Source organism: Mycetomoellerius zeteki, unplaced genomic scaffold (assembly GCF_001594055.1).
Source record: "Mycetomoellerius zeteki isolate Tzet28-1 unplaced genomic scaffold, Tzet1.0 scaffold52, whole genome shotgun sequence".
NCBI lineage: Eukaryota > Metazoa > Arthropoda > Insecta > Hymenoptera > Formicidae > Mycetomoellerius > Mycetomoellerius zeteki.
The window spans coordinates 1,275,107-1,291,657 of record NW_017257523.1 but is presented as its reverse complement, the minus strand read 5'-3'; the positions used below and the strand labels follow the sequence as shown (position 1 = coordinate 1,291,657).

The 16,551-nt window shown below is 29.0% G+C and overlaps 1 protein-coding gene across 1 annotated transcript; it reads right to left on the bottom strand.

Annotated features, from left to right (window-relative positions):
* Positions 1 to 2,934: 2,934 nt before the first annotated feature.
* On the bottom strand, positions 2,935 to 15,329 carry LOC108727684 (vitellogenin receptor). The gene is made up of 31 exons (XM_018455883.1): positions 15,231 to 15,329; positions 14,498 to 14,635; positions 14,275 to 14,383; positions 14,024 to 14,158; positions 13,768 to 13,890; positions 13,566 to 13,691; positions 13,265 to 13,477; positions 12,406 to 12,574; positions 11,897 to 12,098; positions 11,599 to 11,790; positions 11,394 to 11,514; positions 10,917 to 11,051; positions 10,557 to 10,818; positions 10,207 to 10,424; positions 9,862 to 10,023; positions 9,642 to 9,784; positions 9,209 to 9,330; positions 8,723 to 8,916; positions 8,459 to 8,523; positions 7,808 to 8,055; positions 7,299 to 7,597; positions 6,666 to 6,905; positions 6,442 to 6,594; positions 5,722 to 5,867; positions 4,698 to 4,789; positions 4,337 to 4,568; positions 4,038 to 4,215; positions 3,645 to 3,927; positions 3,392 to 3,527; positions 3,080 to 3,165; positions 2,935 to 2,956 (listed from the first exon to the last, which is right to left on the bottom strand). Exons 1-31 carry the CDS (start codon positions 15,327 to 15,329, stop codon positions 2,935 to 2,937), a joined length of 5,043 nt encoding a protein of 1,680 aa, XP_018311385.1.
* Positions 15,330 to 16,551: the final 1,222 nt, after the last annotated feature.

Sequence of the window (16,551 nt, the reverse complement as noted above, 5' to 3'; positions counted from 1 at the left end):
AATAAATTAAATATATTTTTTTCTTTTTTCGTGATTTCCTGCGAAACAAAGCAAAAAGGAGCATATGTCTATAGGACTTTTTTTCTTAGTTTTTTACTCCTCTACACGCTCCCGAAGTTTTGCCATTTAATTTGGAAACACCCTGTATATTGTATAATGTAAAATATATTGTATCTGCATAAATAAAGATAGCATAAACGAAAAATGGAATTTTTTAGATATTCTTCAATGTATTTCCTTCAAATATATTAGTAACTAAATGCATTAATAAATCTTTCGAAATTAAAATTGAAATTCATAAATTGATTTTCACCAAAGAAATATACACATGTAAAACAATTAAAACTTTAATGAGTGTCATGTTTTACGATGTTAATTTTTTATGAGTCCATACAATATCACATGAAACATAAGTAGTTTGATCAATAACAGTTTAATTATAAATATATTTAATTTTGTTAAAATATAATGAATGTATATTTATTTTAAGAGAGCATAGTATTACTTAAATTATATATATACATATATAAAAAAAAACAAATGTACTCACCACAGTGAATGAAAGTTTTTATGTACAAGGCTCAGATTTATTTCTTGTATCTTAAAAGAAGTAAACACGCTTCTTGATTCAGTCGCGATGGCATTTGAAACGATACTGAGACACTGACGTTCAAATATGTTTGTCCCAAGTTTCTTTTTCTATCGCACTGGAATTATCAAGACATTTAAAATTTTTTACTGACAATGCAGGTATTGATAACATAAGCGCTGACAACATGATTTGTCCGACAACATGGTCCAGTTTATACTACAAATGTTTTGAAGCATTTTTTAATTAGTCATTTAATACAATTCTTTAGATTTGTTAATCAAATATTTCAAAATATTTGCAACGCTAAGTGGATCGCATTCAAAATACCTTCAGATATTAAGTTGCTTGTAGGTTGTTGTCAATATGCTTCATATGCTTGAAAATTGCTTAAATTGTTCATAATATTGAGGAAAGTGGATTCCGATTTTACTTATTAAATTACCGGTTTTTATTATCATCAACGGTTACAAGCAACTTGATGGCAACACACATTCAGTTTTCTCTTACAAATAGATTGTAGCAACTTTTATAACAATAAGTGCGTTACAGCATTTTCGTTCGTTTGTATTATGAGAAAAGAGCTATTTTCCTTTGTATTATGAGAAAGAAACTATTTCTTAATTTTTATATTTCGAAAAATCATACTGAAATATGAAACAAAATATATTTTAAAGTTAAACGTTAACACTTTCGCGTTACATAAACAAAATTAAAACATATTAACTGCCGTTGCTATAACGTTATAAATATCTTCAAAATCATCATTTTTTTCCCTCTTCAATATCATTTTTCTTAAAATATTCATATTTGTGTGCAAAAAAAAGTTAAATTTTATCAGACAGTGTTATTTGTCGGATAGTTGTCAACTTTCTATAATACGCTACTCTACTTGAAAAAACAAAAGCCAATAGGATACATGTTATACCATTTTTCCACGGAGTTGGAAACAAAGAAAATTCTTCATACTCCTTGCTTCTTGCGAACGGTATCATAGAGAAGAGAAAGCTGCATAGTTTATCTCAAGAAATATTGATAAAGGCTATGTTCGGAAACATCGCTCGGATGCCTTCGATGCCTCGGATTTAACATTTATTCTTGTTTAACATTTAATGTTCCGAACCAAAAAAAGTCAATGGCGCGATATCACGAAACGAATAATTCGAACAAAAATATGTATTTTCATGAAAGAAATGCTTTTTTCATGAAAATCAAGGTTGGGTAATGCTAAGTTAAAAAGTTAAAAGTTAAGTTAAAAAGTTAATTAATTTTAACTTCATTTAGTTACCTTTTAGACTCTTAACTTTTTCGCTTTATATAGTTATATTTTATCAGTAACTATTAACTTTTAATTTGATTTTTTAAAAGTTAAGGATAGTTGGCGTCATACGGATCCTATACTCGGATTATATGCTTATACATTCGTATCCGTCGGAGATATATTTTTCTAATTTTAAATAATTTGAAATATTTCATTTACGTTTAAACAAAGAATAAAGAGGTTTGAAAGCAATCCTCTTTAAAAGTCGTCGTAACCTAAAATTACGATTTTCTCGAAAAATACGCAGAAGTGCAATTTACTGCTTTACAGGGATTATTTTTTGGTACCCCAAAATAATCACGCAAAAACTGATCAAAATCCGTTTTTGGCTTATTACAAAATTTTAGAAAAACTCATTATTATGTACTCAAAATAAGAATTTATTTTTTTTTTAATAATATTATAAAATTGATTGAAGAAATGAATTTCTCATAATAAGCAAATCGAATTTGTTTTAATTTAATAAACTTGATTGACGTATTAAACTTAATGAAATTCAGAATATATTTTTGAATAAAAATGCTTGTGATGAATAAATGTAATGCTTATGATAGATTTGCGGAGATATATGAACTTTTAAAATAATTGAAATAAGTATAATTATTATTTGCATATTTTTCTGTGTGTATAAGTACAAGATTGTAATTTTTATACATGGCTACAGGTTATAAAAAATTTGTACATACTATCATTTAATATCAACATTCATATTAACATTATGCATATTCTTTTACATGAATTATCTATTGTATTACCTAGTGTACCATAATATAAGGAGATCGTTGTTGGTAAATGTGCTTATAAATGCAAATATTCAATAGTATTAATATTTATAACAATAAACGTTAAGAAATTCTAAACGTTATATAAACAATTTTCTTAACTAATAACTTCAACAGTTTTTAACACATCAACTCTTGAGATATTTTTCAATATGTATGTACATATGTACGTAAATCAGTAATTTAAATATACTTAATTATTGTATGAAATCAAATAAGTTACGATATATGTATAATTTGTTTCAAACGTGAATATTTCCTAGCCTACACATCATTTGACATTGTTAAATAGTCAAAAGTAAAATACAGCTCTATAAAATGTTATAATTTAGATATATTAATTTGATTATAATTTTAAATTATTTCGATTGTACAAAATAAATTAACGAATCTTGCTTTTCTGTCTCTTCAACATCTTTTTCTTTCGAGTATGGATCTGACCTCTGTCTATTTTCACTACTTTCCATCGCATCCTACGAAAAGATATTAAATATTTAAGTCTATAATAACCTATCTATACCTAGATAATTGTGTAAATTATCTTTAATCATGATAAATAGTTATTTCGTGCAATCGCACTTATATCCCATGTGATTGTACAAAAGTTTAAAAAATGCGTATTATAATTCAATAAATATAATCACACTATATAATCATAAAAAATAATATCGTACGTTTAAGTGTAAAATTGCTACTTACCTTTAGATTTAGGAATTTATTATCGATAGGATTAACATATTCGTGCTGTCCAGGAGATAAGCCTGCAACTATTGAGTTGAGTGTTACCTCAACCTCGTCGCTTCGATCGTATGACGGATTATGGAAGTGAATGCTGCTGCAACTATTAAAAATCACTACATAATTATATTACATGAAAATAATATAATATTTTATATTGCTCTTAACGATCATTCCTATTTAAATTCAACATTAAAATCAATTTAGAACGTACCTAAGTTTGTTTACTGGTTTTGATTTTAATCTGTTTTTCTGATAATAGTAGTAAATGCATAATAACAGAACAATAACCAGTAATACAATTAATATTAGGCTATAAACACTTGTGTACCGTATATTTCTCAATGGATTTTTAATCGATATCCGCCCATTATTCATATTTATTGTGCAAGTACTATTGGATTCTATCGATTTGCCATCTAAACAAATGCACGTTGCATTTTCTTTCTTCAAAACGCACATATAGTCGCAATATTTTTCATCGCAAGGATTTTCAACTATCGAATAAATACATATAATTTAATTTTACTTAATAACTCTATCAAGATTAGTATACATGATAAAATTTTAAGATGGCTGAAGTCTTTAAATATTATATTATACCAACCAACAGGTTGTCTGGAAATATGAAGAATGGCAAACTGTCTGTGAACATTATTTTTGCCTATATTTATTGTTTCGCATGATTTTTCACCGTACAATTTACAACTTCGCAGTTGACCGCTTGTATCCATCAACCAATAAAGTGATTGTTCATAAATACTGATGCCAAACGGGTAATGCATCTAAAAAGAGAAAGAACATTATTTTAAAGAAAGAAAAAGATTAAATTCATTCACACAAAGTTCTTGTATTTTCCTAATATTATGTTTTTGTTGTGTGGAAAAAATGAATCCATCAACGTACATTTGTTCTTAAAAACATGCTACGTTGGCTTCCATCCAAATTGGATGATTCAATAGTTTTACTCAAACTGTCTGACCAATATAATTTAGATTTTATATGATCAATTGCTATTCCGCTTACAAAGCTTACACCAGAACCAATAATTTTCATGTCGGCGCCCATCATGTCCGTCCGACATATTTTGCTAAATGGCACGTCCATATCCCACGTTATTTGAGTCCAGAATAGCCATCTATAACATCAAAAGTGATTTTGAATTCTGTTCTTAAGCATACTCTAACGACGATATTATTAATGTCAAATTGATAAGTTTATTAGACAAAAAAACAATAAGAAAATTAGTGGAATAAAAAAGAGATACCTATTAATCGAGTCAACTATAATGGACACTACTTTTGCCTTATCTTCTATCTCGACCAGCGTCGCACATCTTTCTTTCTCGAAATTGCATACCTTCAATTGATTAATTAAATGAGTATTTAAATCACGGCATTTCCTTGATTTCATATTAGAGGAGAAGGTGGTATTATGGCACCCCAGTTACATTTTACACAATAACTTTGTTAATAATCAATATTTTGACAATTACATTCGTTAAAATGTTGTTGAATGGATTCTGGACTCAAAGTTACGAAATATTTATTACTTAGGATATTATTAATAAAAATGTGGCGAACATGACTCGAAGAAAAAAATGGATGGTAATGTGTCCTTTCATAAAAATATCCTTAAAATATTAGTTTTGTTTAGAAAACAGTATTTGGTTATAAAATTAACAAAAAAGTAAAACATTTTAAAATGTATACAAGTGAATGTATATACATTCACATAACTTCTGCATATAAACTGCTCAGTACTAAAAATCTCAGTACTAAAAATAGTACACGTAATATAAACTATAGATTAACCGTAGAGCTATACAATCGATTATCAAATAATTATTTTGATATGAAAATTTCAAAAAAGAGGTTGTGAGTAATCAATATTCATAGATGGCCACATTAGCAAAATGCCATGGTATTGTTTAAATTTGCATAACTCAAAATATAAACAATCAAATAAAATGTTAAATAGCAAATAACACATTCAAAAATACATATATTCATGTGATACGCTCAAGTTTAAGAAAAATGAGGAAGTAGATGTAATTAAATGCTAAAGTGTACCTCAGAAACGTTTCGAAATACTTGAAAGTAAAAATGCGTTATAATAAGTGCTGGCTATTAAGTATTGGTAATGTTAGCGTCACGGTGTAACGGTGAGCTACTGAATTAATAATTCCATAAGTAATCATTAGGATTTGCTATATAATAGCGGATATATTAAGGGAGGCCACAATATGTACACTGATTATAATACTACCTTCTCCTCTAGTAAAAATATACCTTAATCGTATTCAGACGGCCATTATCACTGACGTAAATATTATCAGTAATCCAATCGACCGCAAGTGACTGTGGATGCTCGACAATCATAATTGTGGTAATTTCCTTTGTTTTAATGTTGAGTTTTTTAATAGTACCAAATTCACCTGCAATTATTCTTTTAATATTTAATTGAATAATGTAATTTTTTTGAAAAATTTTTCCAATCTTTTTTGAGAAGTTTTTTTTAATCTTGTGCTCTTATAGACATAATAATTAACTTAATTTATAAGATTAAATAAGACAGCAAGCATAGCAAAGCAGACAGCGCACTGGTCTGCTATGCTAAAGAGTAGGTATACTATGGGGATTCTGATCCATGGGGCTAGAGGGGAGTTTGGGGCGCGGGGAAGGTCCCAGGGTATCGCACTCCTCTCTAGCCTCATGGATCAGAATCCTCATAGTATACCTACTCTAAAGATCCCGAGTTCGAGTCTCGGTAGAATCAAAATATTTTCATACGCTTTTGGAAACAAGTCTCCTCTCGGAAGGAAGTGGTAATCCACCGAGAGTATCTTTGCCAAGAACACTTCTTTAACAAAAATTTCATTGTTTGGAATCGACGTTAAACTGTAGGTCCCATATGTACAATCAGCGTGCGTACCACAAATATAAAAGAGAAGTCCGCGTTCGGTCACGAGCAATAGGACTAAGAAATAAGATTGAAACAAAAAGACTAACCATTACTCCAGTAAATAGAATTATGAACAGCGTTCACGTCGAGTCCATTTATACTCAATCCTAATAATGAATGGATCTTATCAATTGAGTGTAAATTAGATGAGATCTTCCTAATATCGTTATCAGTTACGGTGATGAATTCCATTGCCGGCCCTAAATTTTTATCAATGACGTTTATTGCTTTAAATATTTAAGCTTGCAAATATTTAATTGAAATCACTTACCGATAGCTTTACAAGAAACTTTGTCTTTACGAATAATATATCCCTTGTGACACGAACACTTGAAAGAACCTATAGTATTCTGACAAATTTGGGAGCAAACGTCGCTTTCGCATTCATTTATATCTTTACAGGAAATCGCATCAGCAGCTAAACGATATCCATATGGACAGCCGCAAACATCGCCTTTTGGTGTCTTGTAACATAGGCCTTTACAAAAATTGTTCACCATACATGCGATCTCTACACAAAAAATATAACGCAATCCATGAATATCCGTATATTAACACATATAATATAATATATTAAGATATTTAAGAATTTTCTTAGATTTTCTGAAATTTTGCAGTTCTGTCTCTTTTAATTCATCATCTCTTATTTATATGCATATATCAATGTAGAATATTTCCCGGTGAACACATACATGTTACATTACAGTTATATTGTTGATGAGAAATTATAATTAACAGGTAAATTACATGTAACTTTGTGTTCACTGAGTTTTGTAAACTTATGTAAAAAAAAACTTATTTCCGCGAATTCTTCAAAAAATAAAAACGCTTTAAATAGTTTCCTTTTCTCGCTAAAAGGATTTTTTGCAGGGACAGTTTTAATTAACCAAGAAAAATTACTTACGACATTTTCCATTTTCGTCGCTACTGTCTGGACAATCTCGATTACCGTCGCATACTTTGCTGTAAGGCAAGCAAGTGCCGATAGAACATTTAAATTCATCACATTCGGTAGATTCCGTGATGATCTTTTTACTACCATCGCAATTTTTTTCATCTGAATTATCACCGCAATCGTCAGACTTGTCGCATACCCAATTCTCTGGAATGCACTCCGCATTGTCGCAGATAAATTCATCGTCAAAGCAAAATACGCAATCGTGCTCATCATCGTTTTTAGGACAATCACTTTTGCCGTTGCATCTGCAAGAAAAAAAAATCAATACAGCCCATTTTTATAACTGAGATTATAATTTGTTTCTTCTAACACTCATGACTATCTGCTTGCATAACAAAGTCCGCAATTAGAAGACATCTTCATGAAAAAACGAGTAAGTTAAAGCAACATTTTAATGTTCGTGCATATTGTTCTCACCGACTACTCTCTTACATATTTTAAAATCATCAACTTACTTTACTTCTTTGGGAACACACAAGTCAGTGTCCAGACACCGATATTCATTCGCAGTGCAATTAACCAAATAATTTGGTTTCGCTAAGCAATGCCTTTCGTCACTGCCATCGAGACAATCGTTGATGCCATTACACTTCAGCGAAAGAGATATACAATTACCATTGTTGCATTGGAATTTATCGTTTAAACATAGTACGTCTGACTTACATGTCTCAAGTCTTTCATCCGATCCGTCCTCACAATCAAACTTAAATACGAACATATAAAAAAACATTGACATATTGAATAATCCATATAGTATAGAATTGCAGAAAAAATATTGCTGCAATATTTTTTCTGCAATTCTAAAAATATTTTCAATGTTACTTCAATATTGTGGAAACGCTGCAGTGTCGAGGCAATATTACTGGAATAAGTTATGTTATACGTGAAGAAATTAACCAAAAAGCTCATATATTATATGTTGATTTGGAAAAGTAAAGAAATGCAATTTCTTAAAATTGTATTTCTGTTCATTTCTCTGGCAGCTTTTTTTACAAAACTATACTCTGAATTAACAACTATTATTAACGTCCGTTTTTATAAAATAAAAAGTTATATGTGAATACAAATACATTAAGTGGATAAAATATGATATAATTGCTACTTACATCGCCATCGCACAGCAATGACTTCGATATGCAAGGAGTTACCCCATTGCGACATTGAAATTCATCTAAAAAAAATTTGCACTTAACATGAATAAACGCACGACTACGATTATATGAGTCAAAATACATTCAGAGATATTCAGAGAGATAAAAATTACAGATTCATTCAGATATTCATTCTACAATATCTTCGCATTCAGATATAATTATGATAGACAATAAAGTAGAAAAAAAATTACGTGTAACACTTGTCATCGTAATTACCACTTTTGCATTTCGGTTTTATACAATTCTCTTCGTCCGACTGATCGGTGCAATCGTAATGCCAGTTACAACGACTTTTTATACTGACGCACTCGCCGTTTGTACATGTGAATTCATCTTTCTTGCATTTCTTCCTTTTATAGCAGCCTATCGTCTCGTCTTCACCATTCGGGCAATGTGCAATACCGTCGCACCTAAATAAATTGTAAGATTTTAGAAGTATTAATAATATACATTTTACTTGTATGAAATCCTCAAGAAAGAAGAAATGAAATAGTAAATACTCCTCGGGTTTATAGAAAAAAAATTAAATACAAAAATTCGAAAATATTCAAGGCAATTAGTCATCTCGATAAATCCGCATAATGAACAATCATATCAAAATGTGTCACAACTGAACATTATAATTGTTAACATATCGACACTTCCAGTAAAATCTGTTACTTTTATTTATGATTTATACGTAAAAATACTGATTAAACGTACACATTCTCCTTTTGTATGCAGACGTTGTGCTCGCTGCATTTAAATTCATTATTAGGGCATTTATGCACAACGCATGTTTGATTGTTACTTGATAGCGCCATTCCGGGAGGACAAGCACAAACCTGGAAGTTTGACCATCAAATAAAAATACCATATTAAATTTCTTTGATAAATAATATAACATCAACAAAATTTTATTGATCAAAGTAAAAGTATATTCACATAAACGCATGCATAAAGAAAATTATCCAATCGCATTTCTCTTATAAAATCGCACGTAAAATATGATTGGATAATTTTCTTTATATTATATACTCTAACAATGTTAATTATACATAAAAGGTTTGCATTGTATTTGTCGAATAATTAACAATGATTACATCACCTACACAGACACACACACATATACATATACAAAAACTTGCATACTTACAAATGAAGTAATAGAGGAAAGCAGACACACGTGTGAGCAATTTCCATTATTTTTCTGACAATCGTGATCCCGTTTAGCATCTTTGCGCAAAGTTATCACTTGCGGAAAAACTGTTTCGTAAGCTACTAATTTGCTGGGTATAGCTAAAAAGATATTTTATATTGACTACCAATTCTGCGTATGCATCGTATTTTATTAAACAAGTATTAAAGGAACTCACGCAACATAACATCTTTATGATTCAGATTAGAAGAGCTTTTAAAATCTGTCGAGTATAATGTTGAATAATCTGAATATTTTTCATATTCAATCCAAAAAATATTGTCGTCAGCGACAGTAAGACTTACAGGCTGTTGTAATCCAGTACGAAATAAACGTGGACCTAAAAATAATTTAATATTTTCATAATATTTGTACAAACATATCTTTTTGTAATAAAATATTGACATAAATTTAACAATATATTATTATATTGTATAAAATTTTAATTTATTATTTTAATAATATATTTTAAACATCTTTAAAATAAAATTCAAAACTTAAACATTTACAAAAGTTTGCAAACCTTCAGCCGACAGCGACAAGATATTACCAGACATTTGATCACTCACGAAAAGCGTTTTACTGCCTTTATCGTAATACATTGATATTACTGGACCACGCAAATTATCCTTGAGTAGTTTTTTTTCACCGAGTCCGTTCATTTCCATTTCATATATACAAAATTTCTCCTCAAATATGTGATTAGAGGAAGGTAAGTTTTTAAACGCTACATACATTTTGCTACAATATATATATATATATATATATGACATTATACATTATCTTTTATTTTACGACTGCTTTGTTATTAAACACTAATAACGTAACGTGCTTTGTTATTAAATAATAATTGTAATCAATTCAGCACCATACCTTTTTTCAGGTACTAATGTAATATAGTAAGGAATATGTTCCACAAAATAAAAGACCGTCATTGCCAGAGTTTTTACGTTGTATACCATGATAGAACTGCCTGGTCTATTTATCATATACAAGTTATTACCAATATGATCAAATGCCATGCTAAAATAAGAAACATTGTGCAATATGGTATTTTTAAAAGTATCGTTGACTGGATCGAAGAGTACGATGGCTTTCTCAAATCGTTCCGTCACTATACAGCATATTACTTGGCCTAAATAAGTTTTAATTGTAAAAGTTAAATTAAAGACCGATTGTTATATAGACCGGTGTTTGTAATATTTTTTATGAAATAGCAATTCACTCATATACCAGAGGTTGGATCAGATACTATAGCCTGAGGTAGTAATACTTTCGAGGCTATTCTTGTTTTCGGTTTTCCCAACATTCCGTAATAATAGTTTGTAAATGCCATATTTTGAAGAATCAGCAAATTCTTCGTCACCTCTGAAATTATAGTCTCATTTACTTAAGAATATATGATACTCAGGTAGCAAAGTTTGTCATTTTGACGTCATATCTTGGTCCTTTACTGACCGTTATACTACTGCCGACTTATGACATCATATTGACGTCACGAAGTGACGTCGAATAAAACCCATAGTCACTTTTTGGTCACTTGATGTCATTTGTACAAACATGACTTGAATTTAACGTCAAAGTGACAAACTTTGCTACCTGTGGATAAGCATTCGTTATTGTTAACATCCCAAATTTGATAGTACAGAATATATTAGAACGTCCTAAAGATTTAATATTTTTTTCCTTGGTTTTTTATAATGAATTTACCTTGACAAGTATGATTGTCGGCATTTAATTTTTTATCCAAAGTACAAGCGCACGTGTATTCATTATTTTGATTCAGCATGCACAATTCAGAACACGGATTAGAATGACATGGATTATCAACCTGAAATTTGATTAAAAAATAATGCAAATTTTTTGCGACGTATTTTTCACCATGGAAAAGTAACGTCCTAATACAATTGCATACTTTGGGCTTTATTGCTGAGTGATCGATGTGCACACTGTAATGTGAATGTTGACTTTGATATAAGATTTTCCAATCCTTTCCAGTAAATTTATTGCAGGACTCTACTGATTTGGATTCCCAATTGCTCCAATACAATTTATTTTCGAAGACCGCCAATGAGAATGGATCTTGTATTATATCGTGTAGTACAAGCTGCGAATAATTAAATTATATAAATATATTTCGTAGAATCTCATGTATAATATGTATAATATTGTACTTTAAAATATTTTATAATAAAAAAGAAATAAGTATTAACTCTTCGATCGGTTCCATCTAAGCGTATTGTTTCGATTAGCTTTAATTTGATATCCACCCAATATAATCGATTGGTAGGATAGTCAATAGTTAGGCTTTGCGGCGCTTTTAAGTTTTCAGAGACGAATATACTAATGTTTTTGCCGTCCATTCCCGCAACTGCTATATGTGGATTAAAACTCCAATCACACCAATACATTTTCCTATAAATGTAACAGATGCTTAATATATTTCTATTTGCGTTTATATTGTTATAATTCTATCTTCTAAGATTAAAAAAGTTTAATGTTTGATTAAATATTGAGAATAACAATTATCTTATCAGCACTTTATAAAATATTAATTAAATTCCATTTGTAGTAAAACAAGACTCCAGATAAGATGATAAATCAATTAATAAGGATTTGTCTTTTTTTTCTTTCTCTTTTTCTCCTGATTTTTTTTATAAGATCGTTAGATTATTAAGAAATAATAAAATTTGAGAATAACTTTTATATGTGTGATATTTACCCATGGGTTGGTAATAAAGCAAGTCCTGTTGGTTTATCGATATCATTGATTAATATGGTGCAGTATGTGCCGTCGTCTTTGCAAACTCCGATACGATTATAACCGGTATCCGTGAAATATATATTTTGTGTGATCCAATCCACAGCTATCGCCGATATCTCCTTCAAGCCTTTATGCAAGAAAGATACAGAAAATTTAGAAGATATAATAGAAAAAAAATTACAATGTACAATCTTTATTTAAAAATTAATTGCTTTATATATAAAATACTTATTCAAAGAAAGAAATATACATTTTGTCCTTTTTACACAAATTAATTTTAAATATTAATCTAATTGCAATTTCAAAAGTATATGGACCAGTAAACAATAAAAAATAATGTTATTATCTATAGTTTAATAAAATTTATTCTCTTCTAATAGATTATTAGAACGTTTCAAACTACAGCATCTTCCTCGTAATGTAAAAATAATACAGGAAAAGAGTTAAGGCATGATAGTTGAAAAAACATATTAATATTATTTATAAATATTTTTTTTTTTTTTTATCAATATTAAGCTATGTTTATTTTTGTTATTACTAATATTATTTATAAATATTAACTATTTTTACATTACAGCTGATGACTGAAAACTGAAAACTTTGGTCGAAATATTCCATATGACGTTCCACATAAAAATTAGTAAATTTTTTCATTTTTGTACGATTTTCTTGTGGACGGAAATACTCGGACTTTTTATTTATGCGTATTTTAGTTTTGTAAAAAAATTTCGCAATCCATCAAACCGGTTCGAAAATTTTAGTTGTACTATAATTCGTGGTAATTACCGTCACTCCAGCATCCACCACGCGCGCTTACCTATTGTCACGATGACTTCGTGTTTACTTTGAGGAGTACTTCTTACAATGACCTCGCTGTCTTTTTCAATATCCGACCAATATGTGTGGTCGCCGTTCATAGCAACACTGGTTACATGATTTAAGTGTTTCGCAACTATAAAGTTTATTTTCACGTCAGGATAAATCCCGACAATCTTTGTTTTTGCAGAGAACACTATCGTAGCATCGCCAGCTGAATTTTAAAGAAAGATTCATATTTTTATAAAGTCTAATGTAAATCAATATGCTGTTACACATACTCGCAAATTATTATAATTTACCAATCGCTTTGCAAGTTTTTTTGTCTTGCTGCAAGAAATAATCCGTTTGACACCTGCAACTATACGATCCTGGAGTATTCACACATTCTTGATCGCACATACCATAAATCTGACACTCGTCGATATCTGCAAAACAAAAATTTGTTAAACAAACGGGACATGATTTTCGCGTCGTTATCGCTTTTGTTTATCGCAATTTTACCTATACAAGTGCGGTTATCATTTTGTAACTTATAACCGGGTTTACAGAAACATATACTTTCTTTAGGAGTTTGTTTGCATTCATGATCACATTTTACCGAGTTGGGGCAACTGGATGATTTACCTAAATAAAAATTAAATATAATTTAACAATATAACAAATCAAGCAAAGATTATATCACGAAAGATTTAAACGCATTAAAATAAAGGACAATATAATTAAAATTTGTTGCAAACGTATAACGTAGTATACTCACAGGCCTCGTCTGATTTATCACCACAGTCATCCTTTCCATTGCATACTAATTTAAGAGGTATGCATAGCTGATTTTCACACAAATATTGGGAATTTTCTATTTTACAATTACTCGCGGATGATGTTTTATTTGCGCCTGAAAAATTGAAAAAAATATGTAAAAGAAAGTCTTGTCATTGTATGATCAGATATGACTTTTATTATCGTATATTATCCGTTATTAATAAACAATCTATATTTAGAAAAAATTACTGCAATTCCACTCGTCGCTGCCATCGGGACAATCCTTGCTACCGTCGCAAACCCATTCGTGAATTACGCAATGTTCGTCAGCACACTGGAACCTGTCACTGCAATTTAACTGTGACAACAAAAACAAAATTGGGAATACTACTCAAGAAAAATAATGCAAATAAAAAAAGAAATGGGAATAATTATTAATAACACGCGTAAAATTTCGCGCCGATTTACTTACGTGTTTCACGCATTCTTCGTACTCATCACTTCCATCCGGGCAATCCTCTGTTGCATCGCAGAACTTTGCTACCGGTATGCAGTTATTACTTTTGCATTTATATTCATATTTGGAGCATTTGATGGGAAAAGAATCTGACTAATTGTAAGATAACAGAAAAAAGTTATATTGTTTAATATTATACCTCTATTATGTTGGGCGTTTCTAACGTAACATTAAACAGTTAAGAAATAAGCCATTATCTTTTCGATTAAACTTTATTCGGACATTGATATAACCTAAGCGAATGCTATACTACGAACGGAGCTCTTATAGGAACTGAGCTATATAAAGATTTAAAGATGAAGCACTATTTTTTTAAATGTTTTTAAAAGGCGAGGGAATTTTCTGTTTAAAGAATTATTCATCGATAAAATTAATTAGATAATTAATTAAAATGAAATTTAAAAAAGGAACTACTATTATTTTAGCGGAAGAAAAGTATACCGAATAACATTTGTAAATGCATGCAATGCAATAAAGTTGTTATTATTATTATTATTATTATTATTAAATATACGATCTGCAATTCCAGATTCTTGGAAGCATAGAAAATTTTAAAATGAAAAAATCCAATGTGTGATTTAATTGTAAGAAGAAGCTATATAATCTATTTCAAAAACCTATATCTTAAAATCAGTAAAATTTTAAAAATCTTACTTTCAACAAATAACATGAACTGTATAATACTCACGTTATAATCGTCGCAGTCTTTTTCATCCGAGCCATCAGTACAGTCCTCCATTCCATCGCATCTATAGGAGAGTAATATACACTGCCCATTGTTGCACATGAATGAATTCTCACCGTGTAGATTTTGACATTTTTGTGTTTTAAAATTGGAGTCCAATCCTTATAACACAATTTTCATTTTTCAGTATTTCGGAATATAAGTAAAGAAGTTATATAATTCTAGATTGATTTATATTTTGACGTGTCAGTATGATGCACAACTTCGAAAAGGTAGATATGTATAAAAAAGTTAATTAAGAATAAATCCAATTAAGAAAAAGTTAACAATAAAAATAAAATTTTTGTCTTGTCAAAATATCTTACCATTAAACGAACAAGGATATAAAAAGCTATATATAAACAATAGTACTACAAAACGACGCATAACCTGTAAACAAAAATAAATACAAACTTAATTGTAATAAGACAAATTAGAATTTATTAATTATTGCTCTTCCAATTATTTTTTCATAAAGTTGAATGTATGTGTCATTAATAAGCCCTATACTTTTAGTCGCTTTACTTTTTTTTAGTCGAAAAAATTACTTTTCTCGTGCTAGCATGATACAAGTAAATGGACGAATCTTAAAAATGAATTTAATATTCGTAATGTAATATTAAACGTAATCGTAATTTGAATGAGGAAGTTAAATAAAACTTGTGGAGAAAATTTGAGCATATTCTAAATTCTGTTTTCAGTAATCCTATGTTAAATTTTTCTTTATTAAATTAATAAATTTCATAAAAAGTATTACAAAAAGTTCTTTAATTAGAAACTTAAAAAGAATTTAATCAGAAATTAACGGCAACATCGTATTTTGTAATATAAAATATATTATATGTATTCACATCACATACAAATAAATATAACATAATGCAAAAAGCAAAAATCTCATTTTTAGACAGATTAAATGCATTTTCTTTACATATATTAGTATTCAAATGCATTGCTAAATCTCTCGAAATTAAAATTAAAATTAATAAACTGACTCAGCAAAAAATGGATTTATATACTATATAAATACATATATTATATAAAATGACATATATTATATAAAACATATATTATATAAAATGAATGAAACTTTAATAAATACTATATTTTAAAATATTAAATTTTTATAAATGTATTAAAACTTTAAATTAGTATTAAGAATTAAATATGTAAATATTTAGATGTAATATATTACACATTTAATAAATATGTTATATTACGTTTTTTAAATATTAAAATATAATATTTTGTCGAAACGCGAATATATTTTATATATTATATAAAATGT

Coding starts and splice junctions, on each gene's coding strand:
- LOC108727684 (XM_018455883.1), bottom strand. CDS start 15,329: ATGTGCAACAATGGGCAGTGTATATTACTCTCCTATAGATGCGATGGA. Junction 12,575..13,264: donor CGAAGTCATCGTGACAATAG/GTAAGCGCGCGT, acceptor TCTTGCATAAAG/GCTTGAAGGAGATATCGGCG. Junction 8,056..8,458: donor CATTGCTGTGCGATGGCGAT/GTAAGTAGCAAT, acceptor TTCGTATTTAAG/TTTGATTGTGAGGACGGATC.